A 25,575-nucleotide genomic window follows, 5' to 3' on the forward strand; every position below is an offset into this window, starting at 1 on the left:
TGGGAACAGTGGGTCCACTGAATATCTCACTAGTCTGTTGTGTTTCCTCAGTCCTTTCCTGTATCACCCCCTTCCCCACCCAAAAAAAACACCTGCCCTAATTTTCTTTAATCTCATGTTTGGTATCTGCAGAGAGGCTTACAAAAAGTTAAAACTGCATCCATTAGTCATAGTCATACTTTATTGATCCCGGTGAAATTAGCCCCCATTTATCCTGTCGAAAGAACAAATTGGCTTGTCAAACATTTCTCTTCCCTAATTCCATGTCAAGTGCTCTACTCTCTGTACAATGGTCACAAAGACAGCACACTGGTGTCTCTCTGTCATTAGGAGTTTGGGGAGACTTGGTTGGTCACCAAAGACAGATAGACTTCTATAGATGTATAGACTCCTGGTGTGGAGGCGCCAATGCACGGGACTGAAACGAGGCTGCAGACGCAGCCAGCTCCATCGTGGACAAACCACTGAGGTAGGTCACCTTCAAGACACAGTGCCTGAAGAAGGTGGTGTTTCTCCACGAGCCCATTACCACCATCAGGGAGGAGGTACAGGGGCCAGAAGACACACTCGACGTGGAACGTAACAGCACAAGCTGATTCGTGAACAGACTATTTTGTGATTTATAGTTATTTTGTGTATTTGCATTACTACGCTTCTGAAGAACGTCTTACACCACGGCAAGTCGGTGGTAATAAATGTGATGCTGAGTTTTGCCCCAGCGGTCGACAACCTGCTGGTGGGAAAGGAATTGTTGATGATCCCGGATGAAAGCCCTGCACTCCTGCCTGGCTCACTGAGTTTCTCTAGCGGATTGCATATTGATCTGTGGTCGCCCGTGCCTCCACTGTCTCGCTCCACTTCAGTAGCAGATGAAATCCTTTCCCTGCCTGCTTAACAGTAAGCCATCGCGGCGGCCTCCTCCAACTGCAGAGAGAATCGATGCTGTTGGCAGCCATGAGTGACAGTGCAGGTGGGAAGAGTTCAGAAGTTTTGGGCAGTCATGCCCTCGCTGTGGGGAAATCTGTCCAGGTTGTCCATGTGAGGAAAGAGGTTTGGGACCACACACTGGAGACGAGCTCTTTCATCTAACTGGCCATTACCGTGGGAGATATATGTCCTCAGTAGGGTCTAATTCAGCCACATGTCCCTGCTTCCCTGAGATCAGAGATCCCATACTGATCAGTGCCATGTACATCAGGGTGAAATGAAATTCCTTGCATGTATGACACAAAGGTGTGAGATGTTGTAGATAGTGTGAGATGCTGTCAGAGGTTACAGTGGGACATTGATAGGTTGCAAAACTGGGCTGAGAAGTGGCAGATGGAGTTTAACCCAGATAAGTGTGAGGTGGTTCATTTTGGTAGGTCAAATTTGAAGACAGAATATAGTATTAATGGTAAGACTCTTGGCAGTGTGGAGGATCAGAGGGATCTTGGGGTCTGAGTCCATAGGACGCTCAAAGCAGCTGTGCAGGTTGACTCTGTGGTTAAGAAGGAGGACGGTGTATTGTCCTTCATCAATCATGGGATTGAGTTTAAGAGCCAAGAGGTAATGTTGCAGCTATATAGGACCCTGGTCAGACCCCACTTGGAATACTCAGCTCAATTCTGGTCGCCTCACTACAGGAAGGACGTGGGAACCATAGAAAGGGTGCAGAGGAGATTTACAAGGATGTTGCCTGGATTGGGGAGTATGCCTTATGAAAACAGGTTGAGTGAACTCGGCCTTTTCTCCTTGGAGCGACGGAGAATGAGAGGTGACCTGATAGAGGTGTATAAGATGATGAGAGGCATTGATCGTGTGGATAGTCAGAGGCTTTTCCCCAGGGCTGAAATGGCTGCCACAAGAGGGCACAGGTTTAAGGTGCTGGGGAGCAGGTACAGAGGAGATGTCGGGGTAAGTTTTTTTACTCAGAGAGTGGTGAGTACGTGGAATGGGCTGCCGGCAACGGTGGTGGAGGCGGATACGATAGGGTCTTTTAAGTGACTTTTGGATAGCTGCCTGGTGCTTTGTCGGCCAAAGGGCCTGTATTGTGCTGTAGGTTTTCTATGTTTCTAAACTCACGGATTAAACAATGTAGTATTATGAACTAAGGTGGGGGGGGGGTAGATACTGCCCGGTGCCCTGGGCTAGTCGTACCACAAGACATAGGAACAGAATTAGGACAGCTGGCCCATTGAATATGCTCCACCATTCCATCATGGTTGATTTATTATCCCAACTCAACCCTGCAACCTTTGACACCCTGACTAATCAAGAACCCATCAACCTCTGCCTTAAATATACCCAACGGCTCGGCCTCCTCGTCTGCCTGTGGCAATGAATTCCACAGATTCACCCCCTCACTGGCTGAAGAGGTATTTTCTCATCTCTGTTCTAAAGGGGCACCCTTTTATTCAGACAGGTGTCCACTCCATTTCAGTATTCAATAGGTTTCGATGAGATGCCCCTCGTTGTTCGAAACTCCAGTAAGTACCGGCTCGAGGGAGCACCTCCTCTGGACCCTCTCTGATGCGTATCATTGACGTACCCCTGTCAGCCGATGTCCGCAGTAGCGTGGGTGAGAATGTGTCAGAGAGGGAGGCAATGGAGCCTCTTGCCGACAGAACACCTCCATGCCTGACCAAGTAAAACAGCAGAACCCAGCAGTTCAACCATCACTTTTAATGTCAGTGGCAGTACAAATGTCAACACAATATTGCACTGGAGAAACATGCAGCTCACACGAGGTGGGTGACCCCACGGTGGGGGAGGGAGTGCTTCAGCTAAATTCCCAGGGGAGGCGGTGGGAGTGGAGCGTACCAGGCACGGCATTTTGTCATCTTTCTCTGCACCTCAGCTAAGGGAAACGGCTGCTGTAAACACAGTGAACCAACATTCCTCAAAGTGAGCTTTTGTCTCTGGATGGTGGCAAGGAACGATTGAATTAAAGTGTTGTAAACATCGGTCAACTTGGCGCCACAACAATCCCACATCCCAGGCCTAAGGGAGGGAAAGGAGAGGAAGAGGAGACAGGGAGGAGAGAGAGAGCCGAGCTGGAAAGAGAGAGGGAGGGGAGGGGAGAGAGAGGGAGGGGAGGGGAGAGAGAGGGAGGGGAGGAGGGGGTGGATGGAGCTGGAAAGAGACTGGGAGGGGAGGACAGTGAGCGGAGTTGGAGACTGGGAGGAGAGGGGTGGATGCAGCTGGAAAGAGACTGGGAGGGGAGGACAGTAATCAGAGTTGGAGACTGGGAGGAGAAGGGTGGATGGAGCTGGAAAGAGACTGGGAGGGGAAGACAGTGAGCGGAGTTGGAGACTGGGAGGAGAGGGGTGGATGCAGCTGGAAAGAGACTGGGAGGGCAGGACAGTGAGCGGAGTTGGAGACTGGGAGGAGAGCGGTGGATGCAGCTGGAAAGAGACTGGGAGGGGAGGACAGTGAGCAGAGTTGGAGACTGGGAGGAGGGGGTGGATGGAGCTGGAAAGAGACTGGGAGGGGAGGAGAGGGGTGGATGGAGCTGGAAAGAGACTGGGAGGGGAGGACAGTGAGCAGAGTTGGAGACTGGGAGGAGGGGGTGGATGGAGCTGGAAAGAGACTGGGAGGGGAGGAGAGGGATGGATGGAGCTGGAAAGAGACTGGGAGTGGAGGACAGTGAGCAGAGTTGGAGACTGGGAGGGGAGGAGAGGGGTGGATGGAGCTGGAAAGAGACTGGGAGGGGAGGAGAGGGGTGGATGGAGCTGGAAAGAGACTGGGAGGGGAGGAGGGATGGACGGAGCTGGAAAGAGACTGGGAGGGGAGAGGGGGAGCTGGAAAGAGGCTGGGAGGGGAGGACAGTGAGCAGAGTTGGAGACTGGGAGGAGAGGGGTGGATGGAGCTGGAAAGAGACTGGGAGGGGAGGACAGTGAGCAGAGTTGGAGACTGGGAGGAGGGGGTGGATGGAGCTGGAAAGAGACTGGGAGGGGAGGAGAGGGATGGATGGAGCTGGAAAGAGACTGGGAGGGGAGGACAGTGAGCAGAGTTGGAGACTGGGAGGAGAGGGGTGGATGGAGCTGGAAAGAGACTGGGAGGGGAGGAGAGGGATGGATGGAGCTGGAAAGAGACTGGGAGTGGAGGACAGTGAGCAGAGTTGGAGACTGGGAGGGGAGGAGAGGGGTGGATGGAGCTGGAAAGAGACTGGGAGGGGAGGAGAGGGGTGGATGGAGCTGGAAAGAGACTGGGAGGGGAGGAGAGGGATGGATGGAGCTTGGAGACTGGGAGGAGAGAGTGGGAGCTGGAAAGAGACTGGGAGGGGAGGACAGTCAGCAGAGTTGGAGACTGGGAGGAGAGGGGGAGCTGGAAAGAGACGGAGGGGAGGACAGTGAGCAGAGTTGGATACTGGGAATAGAGGGATGGATGGAGCTGGAAAGAGATGGGAGGGGAGGAGAGGGATGGATGGAGCTGGAAAGAGACTGGGAGGGGAGGACAGTGAGCGGAGTTGGAGACTGGGAGGAGAGAGGGGGAGCTGTAAAGAGACTGGGAGGGGAGGAGAGAGGGGGAGCTGTAAAGAGACTGGGAGGGGAGGAGAGAGGGGGAGCTGGAAAGAGACTGGGAGGGGAGGACAGTGAGCAGAGTTGGAGACTGGGAGGAGAGAGGGGGAGTTGGAAAGAGACTGGGAGGGGAGGACAGTGAGCAGGGTTGGAGACTGGGAGGACAGGGGTGGATGGAGCTGGAAAGAGACTGGGAGGAGATAGAGAGGGAGCTGGAAAGAGACTGGGAGGGGGAAATGGTGGGACAGGCTGAGTGGGGATACCTGGCGAAGAGCAGAAACAAGGGGCTGAGATGAGGACTGTCAATGACAGCTGCTTTCTTGGGCCCACACCTGGAGCTCATGTCTGAACACAGCAGAGTGGGAACAGTGTCCGATTAACCTCTTTCAGCAGAGTTTCACAGCTCGGATCTGCCCACTGCTGGAGCGCGAGAGAAGACAGGAACTGAGGATGGATCCCACCCCCCCCAGCTGAAGATGGCTGGAGGTCAGATGGCCCCCATCCATGTAGAGTGTGGCTGACCTTCTCTCCGGCTGGGCGAGGTTACAAAGAAACCTCCGCTTCTAGTTGGCCACCGGTGGTGTCCCAGGCCAATATTCAGCAGTTCAATTTCATACCCGTTTAACATAAATATTTACACTTCAGATAAGTTGCTCACGTATTAAATGCATGAGGGAAGACTTAACTTTCCCGTCCTAGATCAGCAGGTTAAAGTTATGGTTGTGGCAAGGGGGTCCAGTGGCGGATAGCAGGTGTGCCCTGTGTTTTAAGGCGAAAGAACTTGCCATCCCCAGGCAGCAGCCTTTGCCTGCGGGGAAGGGGGATTGTTGAGCACAAGGGAAAGTGCTGAAGGATCCCAGTCAGCTTCGGAAGTAGAGCAGCAGCGTGGGGAAGAGCGCGAGCCCTGGGTTAAACTCACTCAGACTGCTAACTCGTGTCACCAGTTTACCGCGTTGTTCCTTGGCTTGATTTGGGGAGGCGGTCTGGTGTGAGAGACAGAGAGAGTGACAGCCATGATAGAGACACGGCGGGTGTGGGGGTGTGGGAGCGGAAGGGAGTTTTCAACCCGGCGTGAGGTGGGAGCTTCCTCCCTGGCTGAGGGATCTCGGGGACCACGTTGTGAAAGCAGGCGGGTGTCGTAACAGAGCCGGGGGGGGGGTCGCGTCAGACAGACGGCTGAGAGGTCCCACCCCTCGTCACCCGCCGATTGACTCGGGCTGGGGTCGGGGGGCGAGGAGGAAGAGGGACGTGCGGAGACGGCCTCACTCCCGGGGCTCGCTGGGGGGCGGGATCTTGTGCTTGCTGGGCTCCACTCCCCATATCTGCCGGGCGTACTCCGTGATGGTCCTGTCGCTGGAGAACTTCCCTGAGGCAGCGATGTTTTTGATGACCATCTTGGTCCACTCCTTGGAATTCTGCAGGAAGCCGGGGGGACGGGTTAGCTCATACCTGTAACAGCCCCTCTCTCTCTCACACACACAGAGGAACTGGCCCTCCTCTTCAACCCCAAGGCACTGACCAACCCTGCCTCCCCACAAGACACAGCCCAGACACAGGTCCTTCGGCCCACTGACTCTCTGCTGACCCACTTACCCCGATCTCACTGTATTCCCATCCCGTCACCCACACACACACACACAGGCAGGGCACAACCTACAGAGGACAATGAACCCACTCACCCCCGCACCGCGTGACGTGCGTGGGCAGTGGAGCACCCAGGGGAGGAGGCGAAAACTCGAGACAGGGTCGACCCCGGGTCCCTGGAGCTGAGAGGCAGCTGTCTTACTGCGCCATGGGCACGGAAGCGAGCGTCCCTCTGGAACTCCCCAACCCACTGTACGTAGACACGCGCAGACACAGGAGCCCCGCGCGCGGTTAAGGAATACACAGACCTCCCACTCGCCCCCGCGCTCTCCTACGCATGCGGCGAGCCGCCCACACGCACTAACCATGTACAAGGCGCTGACGCGGTCCTGGCATTTGATGTAGTCCTCATAGTCAGCAAACACTTTGAACCTGCGGGGGGGAAAGGGCAGAGGTTAGAGGCAGGGTTATTTGGCAGCCTGACCTTGCGGAGGATCACCGCCCTCGAGATGGCGACACTCCCGACCCACCTGCGACGCCTCCCCCACCCCCAGCACACGTTCAGTACCCACGAACACAGCCAAACCGAACAGCAATCCTCCAGGGCAAGCTGCAAAACACACGGAAAACATAAAACACGGCAAGCACACACAAGATATCAGGAAAACACAGACACACACAAACAAAATTTAGTCCAAGTGAATGTTGAATTGAGTTGACTTTATTTCTTATATCCTTCATATACAGGAGCAGTAAAAATCTTTACGTTACGTCTCCGTCTAAATGTGCAATTTATAGTAATCTATAATAAATATTATGTACAACAGGACAGTCGATATAACATAGACGTACAGTTTTCATCAGCATGAACTGATCAGTCTGATGGCCTGGTGGAAGAAGCTGTCCCGGAGCCTGTTGGTCCTGGCTTTTATGCTGCGGTACCGTTTCCCGGATGGTAGCAGCTGGAACAGTTTGTGGTTGGGGTGACTCGGGTCCCCAATGATCCTTCAGGCCCTTTTTACACACCTGTCCTTGTAAATGTCCCGAATCATGGGAAGTTCACACCTACAGATGCGCTGGGCTGTCCGCACCACTCTCTGCAGAGTCCTGCGATTGAGGGAGGTACAGTGCCCATACCAGGCAGTGATGCAGCCAGTCAGGATGCTCTCAATTGTGCCCCTGTAGAAAGTTCTTAGAATTTGGGGGGCCCATACCAAACTTCCTCAACCGTCTGAGATGAAAGATGCACTGTTGTGCTTTTTCCACCACACAACCGGTACGTACAGACCATGTGAGATCCTCGGTGATGCTTATGCCGAGTAACTTGAAGCTGTTCACCCTCTCAACCCCGGATCCATTGATGTCAATAGGGGTTAGCCCGTCTCCATTCCTCCTGTAGTCCACAACCAGCTCCTTTGTTTTTGCGACATCGAGGGAGAGGTTGTTTTCTTGACACCACCGTGTCAGGGTGATGACTTCCTGTCTGTAGACTGCCTCATTATTGTTTGAGATGAGGTCAATCAGTGTAGTGTCGTCAGCAGGTTGGAGCTGTGGGTGGTGACACAGAGTACAGGAGGATGTTGCCGATGAACACAACACAGCTCGTCTTCTGCTGAGTGACTCCAGCCTGGACGCCGCACCACACCACCCCTCTCTCCTGGCCAGCTGTAATCAGGCGATACTGCGGCATGGGGCCCAGTCCTTGCTGCGACCGAGGGCACACAGCTCCACCACCCCCCCCTGCTGTCCACTTATAACTCAGTGAATCGGCTTTGCGGCAATCCACGTTAACTACGTCTGACAGGGTCTTGAGATCACAAGAAGAGCGACTGCGGTGACCACTCGTCTGACGGTTCGCACCAGGTCCAGTCCCTTCACAGTCTCTCTGTCAATGGGGAGCTCGCTGATGAGGAACATCTAACGCACCAGGTCCAGTCCCTTCACAGTCTCTCTGCCAACGGGGAGCTCGCTGATGAGGAACATCTAACGCACCAGGTCCAGTCCCTTCACAGTCTCTCTGCCAACGGGGAGCTCGCTGATGAGGAACATCTAACGCACCAGGTCCAGTCCCTTCACAGTCTCTCTGCCAACGGGGAGCTCGCTGATGAGGAACATCTAACGCACCAGGTCCAGTCCCTTCACAGTCTCTCTGCCAACGGGGAGCTCGCTGATGAGGAACATCTAACGCACCAGGTCCAGTCCCTTCACAGTCTCTCTGCCAACGGGGAGCTCGCTGATGAGGAACATCTAACGCACCAGGTCCAGTCCCTTCACAGTCTCTCTGCCAACGGGGAGCTCGCTGATGAGGAACATCTAACGCACCAGGTCCAGTCCCTTCACAGTCTCTCTGCCAACGGGGAGCTCGCTGATGAGGAACATCTAACGCACCAGGTCCAGTCCCTTCACAGTCTCTCTGCCAACGGGGAGCTCGCTGATGAGGAACATCTAACGCACCAGGTCCAGTCCCTTCACAGTCTCTCTGCCAACGGGGAGCTCGCTGATGAGGAACATCTAACGCACCAGGCCCAGTCCCTTCACAGTCTCTCTGCCAACGGGGAGCTCGCTGATGAGGAACATCTAACGCACCAGGCCCAGTCCCTTCACAGTCTCTCTGCCAACGGGGAGCTCGCTGATGAGGAACATCTAACGCACCAGGCCCAGTCCCTTCACAGTCTCTCTGCCAACGGGGAGCTCGCTGATGAGGAACATCTAACGCACCAGGTCCAGTCCCTTCACAGTCTCTCTGCCAACGGGGAGCTCGCTGATGAGGAACATCTAACGCACCAGGTCCAGTCCCTTCACAGTCTCTCTGCCAACGGGGAGCTCGCTGATGAGGAACATCTAACGCACCAGGTCCAGTCCCTTCACAGTCTCTCTGCCAACGGGGAGCTCGCTGATGAGGAACATCTAACGCACCAGGTCCAGTCCCTTCACAGTCTCTCTGCCAACGGGGAGCTCGCTGATGAGGAACATCTAACGCACCAGGTCCAGTCCCTTCACAGTCTCTCTGCCAACGGGGAGCTCGCTGATGAGGAACATCTAACGCACCAGGTCCAGTCCCTTCACAGTCTCTCTGCCAACGGGGAGCTCGCTGATGAGGAACATCTAACGCACCAGGCCCAGTCCCTTCACAGTCTCTCTGCCAACGGGGAGCTCGCTGATGAGGAACATCTAACGCACCAGGTCCAGTCCCTTCACAGTCTCTCTGCCAACGGGGAGCTCGCTGATGAGGAACATCTAACGCACCAGGTCCAGTCCCTTCACAGTCTCTCTGCCAACGGGGAGCTCGCTGATGAGGAACATCTAACGTACCAGGCCCAGTCCCTTCACAGTCTCTCTGCCAACGGGGAGCTCGCTGATGAGGAACATCTAACGCACCAGGTCCAGTCCCTTCACAGTCTCTCTGCCAACGGGGAGCTCGCTGATGAGGAACATCTAACGCACCAGGCCCAGTCCCTTCACAGTCTCTCTGCCAACGGGGAGCTCGCTGATGAGGAACATCTAACGCACCAGGCCCAGTCCCTTCACAGTCTCTCTGCCAACGGGGAGCTCGCTGATGAGGAACATCTAACGCACCAGGCCCAGTCCCTTCACAGTCTCTCTGCCAACGGGGAGCTCGCTGATGAGGAACATCTAACGCACCAGGCCCAGTCCCTTCACAGTCTCTCTGCCAACGGGGAGCTCGCTGATGAGGAACATCTAACGCACCAGGCCCAGTCCCTTCACAGTCTCTCTGCCAACGGGGAGCTCGCTGATGAGGAACATCTAACGCACCAGGCCCAGTCCCTTCACAGTCTCTCTGCCAACGGGGAGCTCGCTGATGAGGAACATCTAACGCACCAGGTCCAGTCCCTTCACAGTCTCTCTGCCAACGGGGAGCTCGCTGATGAGGAACATCTAACGCACCAGGCCCAGTCCCTTCACAGTCTCTCTGCCAACGGGGAGCTCGCTGATGAGGAACATCTAACGCACCAGGCCCAGTCCCTTCACAGTCTCTCTGCCAACGGGGAGCTCGCTGATGAGGAACATCTAACGCACCAGGCCCAGTCCCTTCACAGTCTCTCTGCCAACGGGGAGCTCGCTGATGAGGAACATCTAACGCACCAGGCCCAGTCCCTTCACAGTCTCTCTGCCAACGGGGAGCTCGCTGATGAGGAACATCTAACGCACCAGGTCCAGTCCCTTCACAGTCTCTCTGCCAACGGGGAGCTCGCTGATGAGGAACATCTAACGCACCAGGCCCAGTCCCTTCACAGTCTCTCTGCCAACGGGGAGCTCGCTGATGAGGAACATCTAACGCACCAGGCCCAGTCCCTTCACAGTCTCTCTGCCAACGGGGAGCTCGCTGATGAGGAACATCTAACGCACCAGGTCCAGTCCCTTCACAGTCTCTCTGCCAACGGGGAGCTCGCTGATGAGGAACATCTAACGCACCAGGTCCAGTCCCTTCACAGTCTCTCTGCCAACGGGGAGCTCGCTGATGAGGAACATCTAACGCACCAGGCCCAGTCCCTTCACAGTCTCTCTGCCAACGGGGAGCTCGCTGATGAGGAACATCTAACGCACCAGGCCCAGTCCCTTCACAGTCTCTCTGCCAACGGGGAGCTCGCTGATGAGGAACATCTAACGCACCAGGTCCAGTCCCTTCACAGTCTCTCTGCCAACGGGGAGCTCGCTGATGAGGAACATCTAACGCACCAGGTCCAGTCCCTTCACAGTCTCTCTGCCAACGGGGAGCTCGCTGATGAGGAACATCTAATGCACCAGGCCCAGTCCCTTCACAGTCTCTCTGCCAACGGGGAGCTCGCTGATGAGGACCATCTAACGCACCAGGACCAGTCCCTTCACAGTCTCTCTGCCAACGGGGAGCTCGCTGATGAGGAACATCTAACGCACCAGGTCCAGTCCCTTCACAGTCTCTCTGCCAACGGGGAGCTCGCTGATGAGGAACATCTAATGCACCAGGTCCAGTCCCTTCACAGTCTCTCTGCCAACGGGGAGCTCGCTGATGAGGAACATCTAACGCACCAGGTCCAGTCCCTTCACAGTCTCTCTGCCAACGGGGAGCTCGCTGATGAGGAACATCTAACGCACCAGGCCCAGTCCCTTCACAGTCTTTCTGCCAACGGGGAGCTCGCTGATGAGGAACATCTAACGCACCAGGTCCAGTCCCTTCACAGTCTCTCTGCCAACGGGGAGCTCGCTGATGAGGAACATCTAACGCACCAGGTCCAGTCCCTTCACAGTCTCTCTGCCAACGGGGAGCTCGCTGATGAGGAACATCTAACGCACCAGGTCCAGTCCCTTCACAGTCTCTCTGCCAACGGGGAGCTCGCTGACGAGGAACATCTAACGCACCAGGCCCAGTCCCTTCACAGTCTCTCTGTCAATGGGTAATTGCTGATGAGGAAGATCTAACGCACTTTAACCACCCTCTAGCTAAAGAAATTTCTCCTCTGGGGACATCCTTGTATTCCGAGGCTGTGCCTCTCCCCCACTACTGGAAACATCCTCTCCAACGAGGCCTTCCAATGTTTCACTGAGATTTTCCCCTCTTTCTTCTGAACTCCATCGGGCACATGCCGAGAGCCGAGATGCTCCTCAAACACTAACCCTCTCATCTCCTGGGTTCAGGCTGCACGCGATCCTCAGTCTCCCTCTCGTGCCTAGCCCGCCGTACGTACACACAAATGCACAAGACGACGCTCGGCCCCTTGAAGTCCTCCAGCAGTTTCTCTTTGCTTCAGGTCCCAGCATCGGCCTTCCCCTCCTCCCATCTTCTCACTCTGGCTTCTTGTCTTTGTTCTTAGGCGTAGGCTAACGATAAATATTGACCAGGGCGTACAGGACTTCATAAAGATTGTGAAGATGTTGGACCACATACACAGACACAGACACAGACACAGACACACACATACACACACACAGTACTGGAGGATCTCAGCAGGTCAGGCGGCATCTACGGAGAAGAATAAACAGTTTCGGGCTGTAAAGGAAGGGGGAAGAGGCCGGAGTAAGGGGAGGGGAAGGAGTACATGCTGGCAGGTGAAGGGGGAGTGTGGACCGTGGGAGAGAGGGAAGGAGGAGGGGAACCCGAGGGAGGTGATGGGCAGCTGAACAGAAGGGGTGAGAAGGGAAAGTGCTCCTCAAACCTGTGGAAGCAGAGGAGCCATGGACAGGCATGTCGTTGTCGGGACGGGAAGTGGAATTGAAACGAGAGATTCCACAATTCTCTCAGTCCCTCAGTTTCAGCTGGGATTACAGCCACGGGTCTCCAAGCTCAGGCAGTGACTGGAGAAGGGTGGGGTATCTACTTTGGTGGCAAGAACAGGAAGGCAGCTTACTATCTGAATGGTGTCAAGTTAAGAAAAGGGGAAGTATAACAAGATCTAGGTGTCCTTGTTCATCAGTCACTGAAAGGAAGCATGCAGGTACAGCAGGCAGTGAAGAAAGCTAATGGCATGCTGGCCTTCATAACAAGGGGAATTGAGTATAAGAGCAAAGAATCCTTCTGCAGCTGTACAGGGCCCTGGTGAGACCACACCAGGAGAATTGTGTACAATTTTGGTCTCCAGATTTGAGGAAGGACATTCTTGCTATTGAGGGAGTGCAGCGTAGGTTCACAAGGTTAATTCCCGGGATGGCGGGACTGTCATATGTTGAAAGATTGGAGCGACTGGGGTTGTATACACTGGAATTCAGAAGGATGAGAGGGGATTTGATTGAAACATATAAGATTATTAAGGGATTGGACACGCTGGAGGCAGGAAACATGTTCCCGATGTTGGGGGAGTCCAGAACCAGAGGCCACAGTTTACGAATAAGGGGTAGACAATTTAGAACGGAGTTGAGGAAAAACTTTTTCACACAGAGGGTTGTGGTTCTGTGGAATGCTCTGCCTCAGAAGGCAGTGGAGGACAATTCTCTGGATTCTTTCAAGAAAGAGTTAGATAGAGCTCTTAAAGATAGCGAAGTGAAGGGATATGGGGAGAAGGCAGGAATGGGGTACCGATTGTGGATGATCACAGTGAATGGTGATGCTGGCTCAAAGGGCTGAATGGCCTACTCCTGCACCTATTGTATCTCACAGTGACCTGACTCCAGCAGATGGACACACACACACACTTCTACCCTTGCACAGTCCTTGCCAAATCATCACTGAGCCAGCCCCCAGGACAGAGGTCCCTTGCTCCTCGGGGTCAGGGGCATGACCGACGAGGAGTGTGGGTAACACCCCCTCACCCTCACCTGTCGTGGTGCATCAGCATGTTGACTATTTCCTTGAAGAGGTGGGGCTCTTTGGGAGAGAAGAATCCACTGCCCAACTGGTCGATGGCCTGCTTCAGTTCGGGGATCCGATCGTAGTAGGACTGGGCGTGGTACCTGGGGGTGAAAGGCACGGGTGAGAGCCCCGACCCCGGCAACCCTGCAGGGAGACACTGGCCCTCGACCGATCCCTCCCACTGACCCGGGAACGAAGCTGACATAACAAGGCATCCTCCCAACCCGGGAACTCACTCTTCGCCCCTCCCATTGAGAGGAAGATACACCCACATCGGGCAGGAGATGTGGCCTGAGAACATGCAACTTCAGACTCAGGAACAACTTCTACCCTGCTGTGACTGGACCTTCTCCTCTGCATTCTGCATCTGTTTGTCCTGCCTCGGTCTACTCACGTGGAGAATCATCTGCCTGTTCAACACGCAGACCTGAAGCCTTCCACTGTTTCTCAGGACAATTAAACTACTCACCCTCTGGACAATCTCCCCTACCCCGGGCAAAACTGGAGACCAGAGAACTTGGCGGACCTCCTTGGCATCAGGACGGAGGACCAACTGCTCGGTCCTGTGTCCAGCTGGGAGTCGCTGAGGTCTGCAATCTGGCTGACCACCTGAGCAAGAGCCAGTTACCTCGATCGACTGGGTAGCTCAGAGGCCACAATGGAGAGATTTCCGGGTATGCTCAATTCCCTCCAACAAACCCTTCCCCTGTCCCACCACACAGAGACCCCTCCTGTATCTCCATCCAATAAACCCTTCCCCTGTCCCACCACACAGAGACCCTTCCTGTATCTCCATCCAACAAACCCTTCCCCCTGTCCCACCTCACAGAGACCCCTCCTGTATCTCCATCCAACAAACGCTTCCCGCATCCCACCACACAGAGACCCCTCCTGTATCTCCATCCAACAAACCCTTCCCCCGTCCCACCACACAGAGACCCCTCCTGTATCTCCGTCCAACAAACCCTTCCCCCATCCCACCACACAGAGACCCCTCCTGTATCTCCATCCAATAAACCCTTCCCCTGTCCCACCACACAGAGACCCTTCCTGTATCTCCATCCAACAAACCCTTCCCCCGTCCCACCTCACAGAGACCCCTCCTGTATCTCCGTCCAACAAACCCTTCCCCCTGTCCCACCACACAGAGACCCCTCCTGTATCTCCGTCCAACAAACCCTTCCCTTGTCCCACCACACAGAGACCCCTCCTGTATCTCCGTCCAACAAACCCTTCCACTGTCCCACCACAGAGACCCCTCCTGTATCTCCGTCCAACAAACCCGTCCCGTTCCACCACACAGAGACCCCTCCTGTATCTCCATCCAACAAACCCTTCCCCCGTCCCACCACACATCGACCCTTCCTGTATCTCCGTCCAACAAACCCTTCCACTGTCCCACCACAGAGACCCCTCCTGTATCTCCATCCAACAAACCCTTCCACTGTCCCACCACACAGAGACCCCTCCTGTATCTCCGTCCAACAAACCCTTCCCCTGTCCCACCACAGAGACCCCTCCTGTATCTCCGTCCAACAAACCCTTCCACTGTCCCATCACACAGAGACCCCTCCTGTATCTCCATCCAACAAACCCTTCCCCCTGTCCCACCTCACGGAGACCCCTCCTGTATCTCCGACCAATAAACCCTTCCCCTGTCCCACCACACAGAGACCTCTCCTGTATCTCCGTCCAATAAACCCTTCCCCTGTCCCACCACAGAGACCCCTCCTGTATCTCCATCCAACAAACTCTTCCCCTGTACCACCACACAGAGACCCCTCCTGTATCTCCATCCAACAAACCCTTCCCCTGTCCCACCACACAGAGACCCTTCCTGTATCTCCATCCAACAAACCCTTCCCCCATCCCACCTCACAGAGACCCCTCCTGTATCTCCGTCCAACAAACCCTTCCCCCTGTCCCACCACACAGAGACCCCTCCTGTATCTCCGTCCAACAAACCCTTCCCCTGTCCCACCACACAGAGACCCCTCCTGTATCTCCGTCCAACAAACCCTTCCACTGTCCCACCACAGAGACCCCTCCTGTATCTCCGTACAACAAACCCTTCCCGTTCCACCACACAGAGACCCCTCCTGTATCTCCATCCAACAAACCCTTCCCCCGTCCCACCACACATCGACCCTTCCTGTATCTCCGTCCAACAAACCCTTCCACTGTCCCACCACAGAGACCCCTCCTGTATCTCCATCCAACAAACCCTTCCACTGTCCCACCACACAGAGACCCCTCCTGTATCTCCGTCCAACAAACCCTTCCCCTGTCCCACCACAGAGACCCCTCCTGTATCTCCGTCCAACAAACCCTTCCACTGTCCCATCACACAGAGACCCCTCCTGTATCTCCATCCAACAAACCCTTCCCCCTGTCCCACCTCACGGAGACCCCTCCTGTATCTCCGTCCAATAAACCCTTCCCCTGTCCCACCACACAGAGACCTCTCCTGTATCTCCGTCCAATAAACCCTTCCCCTGTCCCACCACACAGAGACCCCTCCTGTATCTCCATCCAACAAACCCTTCCCCTGTACCACCACACAGAGACCCCTCCTGTATCTCCATCCAACAAACCCTTCCCCTGTCCCACCACACAGAGACCCCCCCTGTATCTCCCTCCAACAAACCCTTCCCCCTGTCCCACCTCACAGAGACCCCTCCTGTATCTCCGTCCAACAAACCCTTCCCCGTCCCACCACACAGAGACCCCTCCTGTATCTCCCTCCAACAAACCCTTCCCCATGTCCCACCACACAGAGACCCCACCTGTATCTCTGTCCAACAAACCCTTCCCCCTGTCCCACCACACAGAGACCCTTCCTGTATCTCCATCCAATAAACCCTTCCCCTGTCCCATCACACAGTGACCCCTCCTGTATCTCCGTCCAACAAACCCTTCCCCTGTCCCACCACACAGAGACCCCTCCTGTATCTCCTTCCAACAAACCCTTCCCCGTCCCACCACACAGAGACCCCTCCTGTATCTCCATCCAACAAACCCTTCCCCTGTCCCACCACACAGAGACCCCTCCTGTATCTCCATCCAACAAACCCTTCCCCCTGTCCCACCTCACAGAGACCCCTCCTGTATCTCCGTCCAACAAACCCTTCCCCCGTCCCACCACACATCGACCCCTCCTGTATCTCCGTCCAACAAACCCTTCCCCTGTCCCACCACACAGAGACCCCTCCTGTATCTCCATCCAACAAACCCTTCCCCCTGTCCCACCTCACAGAGACCCCTCCTGTATCTCCGTCCAACAAACCCTTCCCCCGTCCCACCACACATCGACCCCTCCTGTATCTCCGTCCAACAAACCCTTCCCCTGTCCCACCACACAGAGACCCCTCCTGTATATCCGTCCAACAAACCCTTCCCCTGTCCCACCACACAGAGATCCTTCCTGTATCTCCGTCCAACAAACCCTTCCCGTTCCACCACACAGAGACACCTCCTGTATCTCCGTCCAACAAACCCTTCCCCCGTCCCACCACACATCGACCCTTCCTGTATCTCCGTCCAACAAACCCTTCCCCTGTCCCACCACAGAGACCCCTCCTGTATCTCCGTCCAACAAACCCTTCCACTGTCCCACCACAGAGACCCCTCCTGTATCTCCATCCAACAAACCCTTCCCCCTGTCCCACCTCACGGAGACCCCTCCTGTATCTCCGTCCAACAAACCCTTCCACTGTCCCACCACACAGAGACCCCTCCTGTATCTCCATCCAACAAACCCTTCCCCCTGTCCCACCTCACGGAGACCCTTCCTGTATCTCCGTCCAACAAACCCTTCCACTGTCCCACCACAGAGACCCCTCCTGTATCTCCGTCCAACAAACCCTTCCCCTGTCCCACCACAGAGACCCCTCCTGTATCTCCGTCCAACAAACCCTTCCACTGTCCCATCACACAGAGACCCCTCCTGTATCTCCATCCAACAAACCCTTCCCCCTGTCCCACCTCACGGAGACCCCTCCTGTATCTCCGTCCAATAAACCCTTCCCCGGTCCCACCACACAGAGACCTCTCCTGTATCTCCGTCCAATAAACCCTTCCCCTGTCCCACCACAGAGACCCCTCCTGTATCTCCATCCAACAAACCCTTCCCCTGTACCACCACACAGAGACCCCTCCTGTATCTCCATCCAACAAACCCTTCCCCTGTCCCACCACACAGAGACCCTTCCTGTATCTCCATCCAACAAACCCTTCCCCCATCCCACCTCACAGAGACCCCTCCTGTATCTCCGTCCAACAAACCCTTCCCCCTGTCCCACCACACAGAGACCCCTCCTGTATCTCCGTCCAACAAACCCTTCCCCTGTCCCACCACACAGAGACCCCTCCTGTATCTCCGTCCAACAAACCCTTCCACTGTCCCACCACACAGAGACCCCTCCTGTATCTCCGTACAACAAACCCTTCCCGTTCCACCACACAGAGACCCCTCCTGTATCTCCATCCAACAAACCCTTCCCCCGTCCCACCACACATCGACCCTTCCTGTATCTCCGTCCAACAAACCCTTCCCCTGTCCCACCACAGAGACCCCTCCTGTATCTCCGTCCAACAAACCCTTCCACTGTCCCATCACACAGAGACCCCTCCTGTATCTCCATCCAACAAACCCTTCCCCCTGTCCCACCTCACGGAGACCCCTCCTGTATCTCCGTCCAATAAACCCTTCCCCTGTCCCACCACACAGAGACCTCTCCTGTATCTCCGTCCAATAAACCCTTCCCCTGTCCCACCACAGAGACCCCTCCTGTATCTCCATCCAACAAACCCTTCCCCTGTACCACCACACAGAGACCCCTCCTGTATCTCCATCCAACAAACCCTTCCCCTGTCCCACCACACAGAGACCCCCCCTGTATCTCCCTCCAACAAACCCTTCCCCCTGTCCCACCTCACAGAGACCCCTCCTGTATCTCCGTCCAACAAACCCTTCCCCGTCCCACCACACAGAGACCCCTCCTGTATCTCCCTCCAACAAACCCTTCCCCATGTCCCACCACACAGAGACCCCACCTGTATCTCTGTCCAACAAACCCTTCCCCCTGTCCCACCACACAGAGACCCTTCCTGTATCTCCATCCAATAAACCCTTCCCCTGTCCCATCACACAGTGACCCCTCCTGTATCTCCGTCCAACAAACCCTTCCCCTGTCCCACCACACAGAGACCCCTCCTGTATCTCCTTCCAACAAACCCTTCCCCGTCCCACCACACAGAGACCCCTCCTGTATCTCCATCCAACAAACCCTTTCCCTGTCCCACCACACAGAGACCCCTCCTGTATCTCCATCCAACAAACCCTTCCCCCTGTCCCACCTCACAGAGACCCCTCCTGTATCTCCGTCCAACAAACCCTTCCCCCGTCCCACCACACATCGACCCCTCCTGTATCTCCGTCCAACAAACCCTTCCCCTGTCCCACCACACAGAGACCCCTCCTGTATCTCCATCCAACAAACCCTTCCCCCTGTCCCACCTCACAGAGACCCCTCCTGTATCTCCGTCCAACAAACCTTTCCCCCGTCCCACCACACATCGACCCCTCCTGTATCTCCGTCCAACAAACCCTTCCCCTGTCCCACCACACAGAGACCCCTCCTGTATCTCCGTCCAACAAACCCTTCCCCTGTCCCACCACACAGAGACCCTTCCTGTATCTCCGTCCAACAAACCCTTCCCGTTCCACCACACAGAGACCCCTCCTGTATCTCCGTCCAACAAACCCTTCCCCCGTCCCACCACACATCGACCCTTCCTGTATCTCCGTCCAACAAACCCTTCCCCTGTCCCACCACAGAGACCCCTCCTGTATCTCCGTCCAACAAACCCTTCCACTGTCCCACCACAGAGACCCCTCCTGTATCTCCATCCAACAAACCCTTCCCCCTGTCCCACCTCACGGAGACCCCTCCTGTATCTCCGTCCAACAAACCCTTCCACTGTCCCACCACACAGAGACCCCTCCTGTATCTCCATCCAACAAACCCTTCCCCCTGTCCCACCTCACGGAGACCCTTCCTGTATCTCCGTCCAACAAACCCTTCCACTGTCCCACCACAGAGACCCCTCCTGTATCTCCGTCCAACAAACCCTTCCCGTTCCACCACACAGAGACCCCTCCTGTATCTCCATCCAACAAACCCTTCCCCCGTACCACCACACATCGACCCTTCCTGTATCTCCGTCCAACAAACCCTTCCACTGTCCCACCACACAGAGACCCCTCCTGTATCTCCGTCCAACAAACCCTTCCACTGTCCCACCACACAGAGACCCCTCCTGTATCTCCGTCCAACAAACCCTTCCACTGTCCCACCACACAGAGACCCCTCCTGTATCTCCGTCCAACAAACCCTTCCCCTGTCCCACCACAGAGACCCCTCCTGTATCTCCGTCCAACAAACCCTTCCACTGTCCCACCACACAGAGACCCCTCCTGTATCTCCATCCAACAAACCCTTCCCCCTGTCCCACCTCACGGAGACCCCTCCTGTATCTCCGTCCAATAAACCCTTCCCCTGTCCCACCACACAGAGACCTCTCCTGTATCTCCGTCCAATAAACCCTTCCCCTGTCCCACCACACAGAGATTCCTCCTGTATCTCCATCCAACAAACCCTTCCCCTGTCCCACCACACAGAGACCCCTCCTGTATCTCCATCCAACAAACCCTTCCCCGTCCCACCACACAGAGACCCCTCCTGTATCTCCATCCAACAAACCCTTCTCCCCATCCCACCTCACAGAGACCCCTCCTGTATCTCCGTCCAACAAACCCTTCCCCCTGTCCCACCACACAGAGACCCCTCCTGTATCTCCGTCCAACAAACCCTTCCCCTGTCCCACCACACAGAGACCCCTCCTGTATCTCCGTCCAACAAACCCTTCCACTGTCCCACCACAGAGACCCCTCCTGTATCTCCGTACAACAAACCCTTCCCGTTCCACCACACAGAGACCCCTCCTGTATCTCCATCCAACAAACCCTTCCCCCGTCCCACCACACATCGACCCTTCCTGTATCTCCGTCCAACAAACCCTTCCCCTGTCCCACCACAGAGACCCCTGCTGTATCTCCGTCCAACAAACCCTTCCACTGTCCCATCACACAGAGACCCCTCCTGTATCTCCATCCAACAAACCCTTCCCCCTGTCCCACCTCACGGAGACCCCTCCTGTATCTCCGTCCAATAAACCCTTCCCCTGTCCCACCACACAGAGACCTCTCCTGTATCTCCGTCCAATAAACCCTTCCCCTGTCCCACCACAGAGACCCCTCCTGTATCTCCGTCCAACAAACCCTTCCCCTGTCCCACCACACAGAGACCCCTCCTGTATCTCCATCCAACAAACCCTTCCCCTGTCCCACCACACAGAGACCCCTCCTGTATCTCCCTCCAACAAACCCTTCCCCCTGTCCCACCTCACAGAGACCCCTCCTGTATCTCCGTCCAACAAACCCTTCCCCCGTCCCACCTCACAGAGACCCCTCCTGTATCTCCATCCAACAAACCCTTCCCCTGTCCCACCACACAGAGACCCCTCCTGTATCTCTGTCCAACAAACCCTTCCCCCTGTCCCACCTCACAGAGACCCCTCCTGTATCTCCGTCCAACAAACCCTTCCCCCGTCCCACCACACATTGACCCCTCCTGTATCTCCGTCCAACAAACCCTTCCCCTGTCCCACCACACAGAGACCCCTCCTGTATCTCCGTCCAACAAACCCTTCCCCTGTCCCACCACACAGAGACCCCTCCTCTATCTCCGTCCAACAAACCCTTCCCCCTGTCCCACCTCACGGAGACCCTTCCTGTATCTCCGTCCAACAAACCCTTCCCCCGTCCCACCTCACGGAGACCCTTCCTGTATCTCTGTCCAACAAACCCTTCCCCCGTTCCACCTCACAGAGACCCTTCCTGTATCTCCGTCCAACAAACCCTTCCACCTGTCCCACCTCACGGAGACCCCTCCTGTATCTCCGTCCAACAATCCCTTCCCCCTGTCCCACCACACATCGACCCCTCCTGTATCTCCGTCCAACAAACCCTTCCCCCGTCCCACCTCACAGAGACCCTTCCTCCGTCCGAACACACACCAACTCTTCCTCTGTCCCGCCACACATTCACCCTTCCCGTGTCCCACCACACATCGACCCTTCCTCCGTCCCGCCACACATCGACCCGTCCTCCGTCCCGCCGCACATCGACCCGTCCTCCGTCCCGCCACACATCGACCCTTCCCATGTCCCGCCACACATCGACCCTTCCCATGTCCCGCCACACATCGACCCGTCCTCCCTCCCACCACACACCAACCCTTCCTCCGTCCCACCACACATCGACCCTTCTCGTGTCCCATCACACACCGACCCTTCCCGTGTCCCACCACACATCAACCCGTCCTCCGTCCCACCACACATCAACCCGTCCTCCGTCCCGCCACACACCGACCCGTCCTCCGTCCCACCACACATCAACCCTTCCCGTGTCCCACCACACACCGGCCCTTCCTCCGTCCCACCACACATCGACCCGTCCTCCGTCCCGCCACACACCGACCCTTCCTCCGTCCCGCCACACACCGACCCTTCCTCCGTCCCGCCACACACCGACCCGTCCTCCGTCCCGCCACACATCGACCCGTCCTCCGTCCCGCCACACATCGACCCGTCCTCCGTCCCACCACACATCAACCCTTCCCGTGTCCCACCACACACCGGCCCTTCCTCTGTCCCACCACACATCGACCCTTCCCATGTCCCGCCACACATCGACCCGTCCTCCGTCCCGTCACACATCGACCCTTCCCGTGTCCCACCACACGTTGACCCGTCCTCTGTCCCGCCACACACCGGCCCTTCCTCTGTCCCACCACACATCGACCCTTCCCATGTCCCACTACACATCGACCCGTCCTCCGTTCCACCACACATCGACCCTTCCTCCGTCCCGCCACACATCGACCCGTCCTCCGTCCCGCCACACATCGACCCGTCCTCCGTCCCGCCACACATCGACCCTTCCCATGTCCCGCCACACATCGACCCTTCCCATGTCCCGCCACACATCGACCCGTCCTCCCTCCCACCACACACCAACCCTTCCTCCGTCCCACCACACATCGACCCTTCTTGTGTCCCATCACACACCGACCCTTCCCGTGTCCCACCACACATCAACCCGTCCTCCGTCCCACCACATATCAACCCGTCCTCCGTCCCGCCACACACCGACCCGTCCTCCGTCCCACCACACATCAACCCTTCCCGTGTCCCACCACACACCGGCCCTTCCTCCGTCCCACCACACATCGACCCGTCCTCCGTCCCGCCACACACCGACCCTTCCTCCGTCCCGCCACACACCGACCCTTCCTCCGTCCCGCCACACACCGACCCTTCCTCCGTCCCGCCACACACCGACCCGTCCTCCGTCCCGCCACACATCGACCCGTCCTCCGTCCCACCACACATCAACCCTTCCCGTGTCCCACCACACACCGGCCCTTCCTCTGTCCCACCACACATCGACCCTTCCCATGTCCCGCCACACATCGACCCGTCCTCCGTCCCGTCACACATCGACCCTTCCCGTGTCCCACCACACGTTGACCCGTCCTCTGTCCCGCCACACACCGGCCCTTCCTCTGTCCCACCACACATCGACCCTTCCCATGTCCCACTACACATCGACCCGTCCTCCGTCCCACCACACATCAACCCTTCCCGTGTCCCACCACACACCGGCCCTTCCTCCGTCCCGCCACACATCGACCCTTCCTCAGTCCCGCCACACATCGACCCTTCCCGTGTCCCACCACACATCGACCCGTCCTCCGTCCCGCCACACACCGACCCTTCCTCCGTCCCGCCACACATCGACCCGTCCTCCGTCCCACCACACATCGACCCTTCCCGTGTCCCACCACACACCGGCCCTTCCTCTGTCCCACCACACATCGACCCTTCCTCTGTCCCACCACACATCGACCCTTCCCGTGTCCCACTACACATCGACCCTTCCTCCGTCCCACCACACATCGACCCGTCCTCCGTCCCGCCACACATCGACCCTTCCTCCGTCCCGCCACACATCAACCCTTCCTCCATCCCACCGCACCCCGACCCTTCCCGTGTCCCACCACACACCGACCCTTCCCGTGTCCCACCACACATCGACCCTTCCTCCGTCCCACCCCACCTCAACCCTTCCTCCGTCCCGCCGCACATCGACCCTTCCCGTGTCCCACCACACCTCAACCCTTCCTCCGTCCCACCACACGTCGACCCGTCCTCCGTCCCACCGCACATCGACCCTTCCTCTGTCCCACCACACGTCGACCCTTCCCGTGTCCCGCCGCACGTCGACCTTTCCTCCATCCCGCCACACATTGACCCTTCCTCCGTCCCGCCACACATCGACCCTTCCCGTGTCCCACCACACATCGACTCTTCCCGTGTCCCGCCACACCTCAACCCTTCCTCCGTCCCACCACACGTCGACCTGTCCTCCGTCCCACCGCACATCGACCTTTCCTCCGTCCCACCACACGTCGACCCTTCCCGTGTCCCGCCACACCTCAACCCTTCCTCCGTCCCACCACACGTCGACCCGTCCTCCGTCCCACCGCACATCGACCCTTCCTCCGTCCCACCACACGTCGACCCTTCCCGTGTCCCGCCGCACGTCGACCTTTCCTCCATCCCGCCACACATTGACCCTTCCTCCGTCCCGCCACACAGCGACCCTTCCCGTGTCCCACCACACATCGACTCTTCCCGTGTCCCGCCACACCTCAACCCTTCCTCCGTCCCACCACACGTCAACCCGTCCTCCGTCCCACCGCACATCGACCCTTCCTCCGTCCCACCGCACATCGACCCTTCCTCCGTCCCACCACACGTCGACCCTTCCCGTGTCCCGCCGCACGTCGACCTTTCCTCCATCCCGCCACACATTGACCCTTCCTCCGTCCCGTCACACATCGACTCTTCCTCTGTCCCGACACACATCGACCCGTCCTCCGTCCCGCCGCACATCGACCCTTCCTCCGTCCCGCCGCACATCGACCCTTCCTCCGTCCCGCCACACATCGACCCGTCCTCCGTCCCACCACACATCGACTCTTCCCGTGTCCCACCGCACATCGACCCTTCCTCCGTCCCGCCACACATCGACCCTTCCTCCGTCCCACCGCACATCGACCCTTATTCTGCCCCACCACACATTGACCCTTCCTGCCCCAGGACTCTGGGCTCTGGGCTCTACCCTCCACCTCTGACCGTCTGGGCCTGCCAAGTACCATTTCCTTACCCGTCCCTGTCCATGGCCTCCACTTCATCCACCCGCATGCCGAAGATGAAGAAGTTGTCCATGCCGGCCTCCTCGGCCATCTCCACATTGGCTCCGTCCATGGTTCCGATGGTCAGTGCCCCGTTCAGCATGAACTTCATGTTGCCCGTGCCCGATGCCTCGGTTCCGGCTGTGGAGATCTGCTCGGACAGGTCGGAGGCTGGGATCACTGCAGAGGCAGAGAGAGGCCGTGTGGCAGGAGTCACTGGCAGCTGGGAGGCGACTCGGCACATCGTAACAATGAGGGGGTAGGGGAAGGAGGGAAGGAGGGGTGGGGGAAGCCCTAACAATACACCCAGACACATGTTAATACTTGCCCAGAGCAAGCAGGAGTGAAGAGTAGAAGGGATGAAGTAGGTTGGGTTTCAGCACGGGCATTGTCAGCTGTGCAGTTCTACGTTTTAGCTGAGGTTTGTCTGGGTAGATCTGCAGCCGAACCGGAGTCCTTCACGGGGGTCTGTCCCAGGTCTGATTTCAGGACAGATAGTAGCATGAAGAGAGTATTGGCTGATTGGCAGGAGGCAAAGAGTGGGAATGATGGGGTCCAGTCTGGTTGGCTGCCTGTAACTAGTGGTGTTCCTCAGGGTTCGGTGTTGGGGAACGCTTCCTTTCTCACATTACGTGTCAATGATTTGGATGACAGAATTGATGATTTTGTGGCCAAGTTTGCAGATGGTGATACAATGATAGGTGGAGGGGCAGGTAGTTTTGAGGAAGCAGGAGGTCTGCAGAAGGACTTGGACTGATTGGGAGAAGGGGCAGACGGACTTCGGTCAGACAAATAAAAAGGTAGACTACTTTCTAAGCGGGGA

At 56.8% G+C, this 25,575-nt stretch overlaps 1 protein-coding gene across 1 annotated transcript in view; it reads right to left on the reverse strand.

The window, feature by feature from the left end:
* Window positions 1-4,326: 4,326 nt before the first annotated feature.
* LOC134339809 (glycogen phosphorylase, muscle form) overlaps window positions 4,327-25,575 on the reverse strand; it is a 115,469-nt gene continuing 94,220 nt past the window's right edge. Inside the window, exons 17-20 of the mRNA XM_063036622.1 lie at window positions 24,725-24,932; window positions 13,335-13,469; window positions 6,452-6,518; window positions 4,327-5,917 (exon numbers count right to left, since the gene is read on the reverse strand). Of these exons, the coding sequence (XP_062892692.1) occupies window positions 5,765-5,917; window positions 6,452-6,518; window positions 13,335-13,469; window positions 24,725-24,932 (563 nt within the window). The 3' untranslated portion in view covers window positions 4,327-5,764. The remainder of the gene's footprint in view (window positions 5,918-6,451; window positions 6,519-13,334; window positions 13,470-24,724; window positions 24,933-25,575) is intronic.

The sequence above is a fragment of the Mobula hypostoma genome, chromosome 30 (assembly GCF_963921235.1).
Source record: "Mobula hypostoma chromosome 30, sMobHyp1.1, whole genome shotgun sequence".
Classification (NCBI taxonomy): Eukaryota; Metazoa; Chordata; class Chondrichthyes; order Myliobatiformes; family Myliobatidae; genus Mobula; species Mobula hypostoma.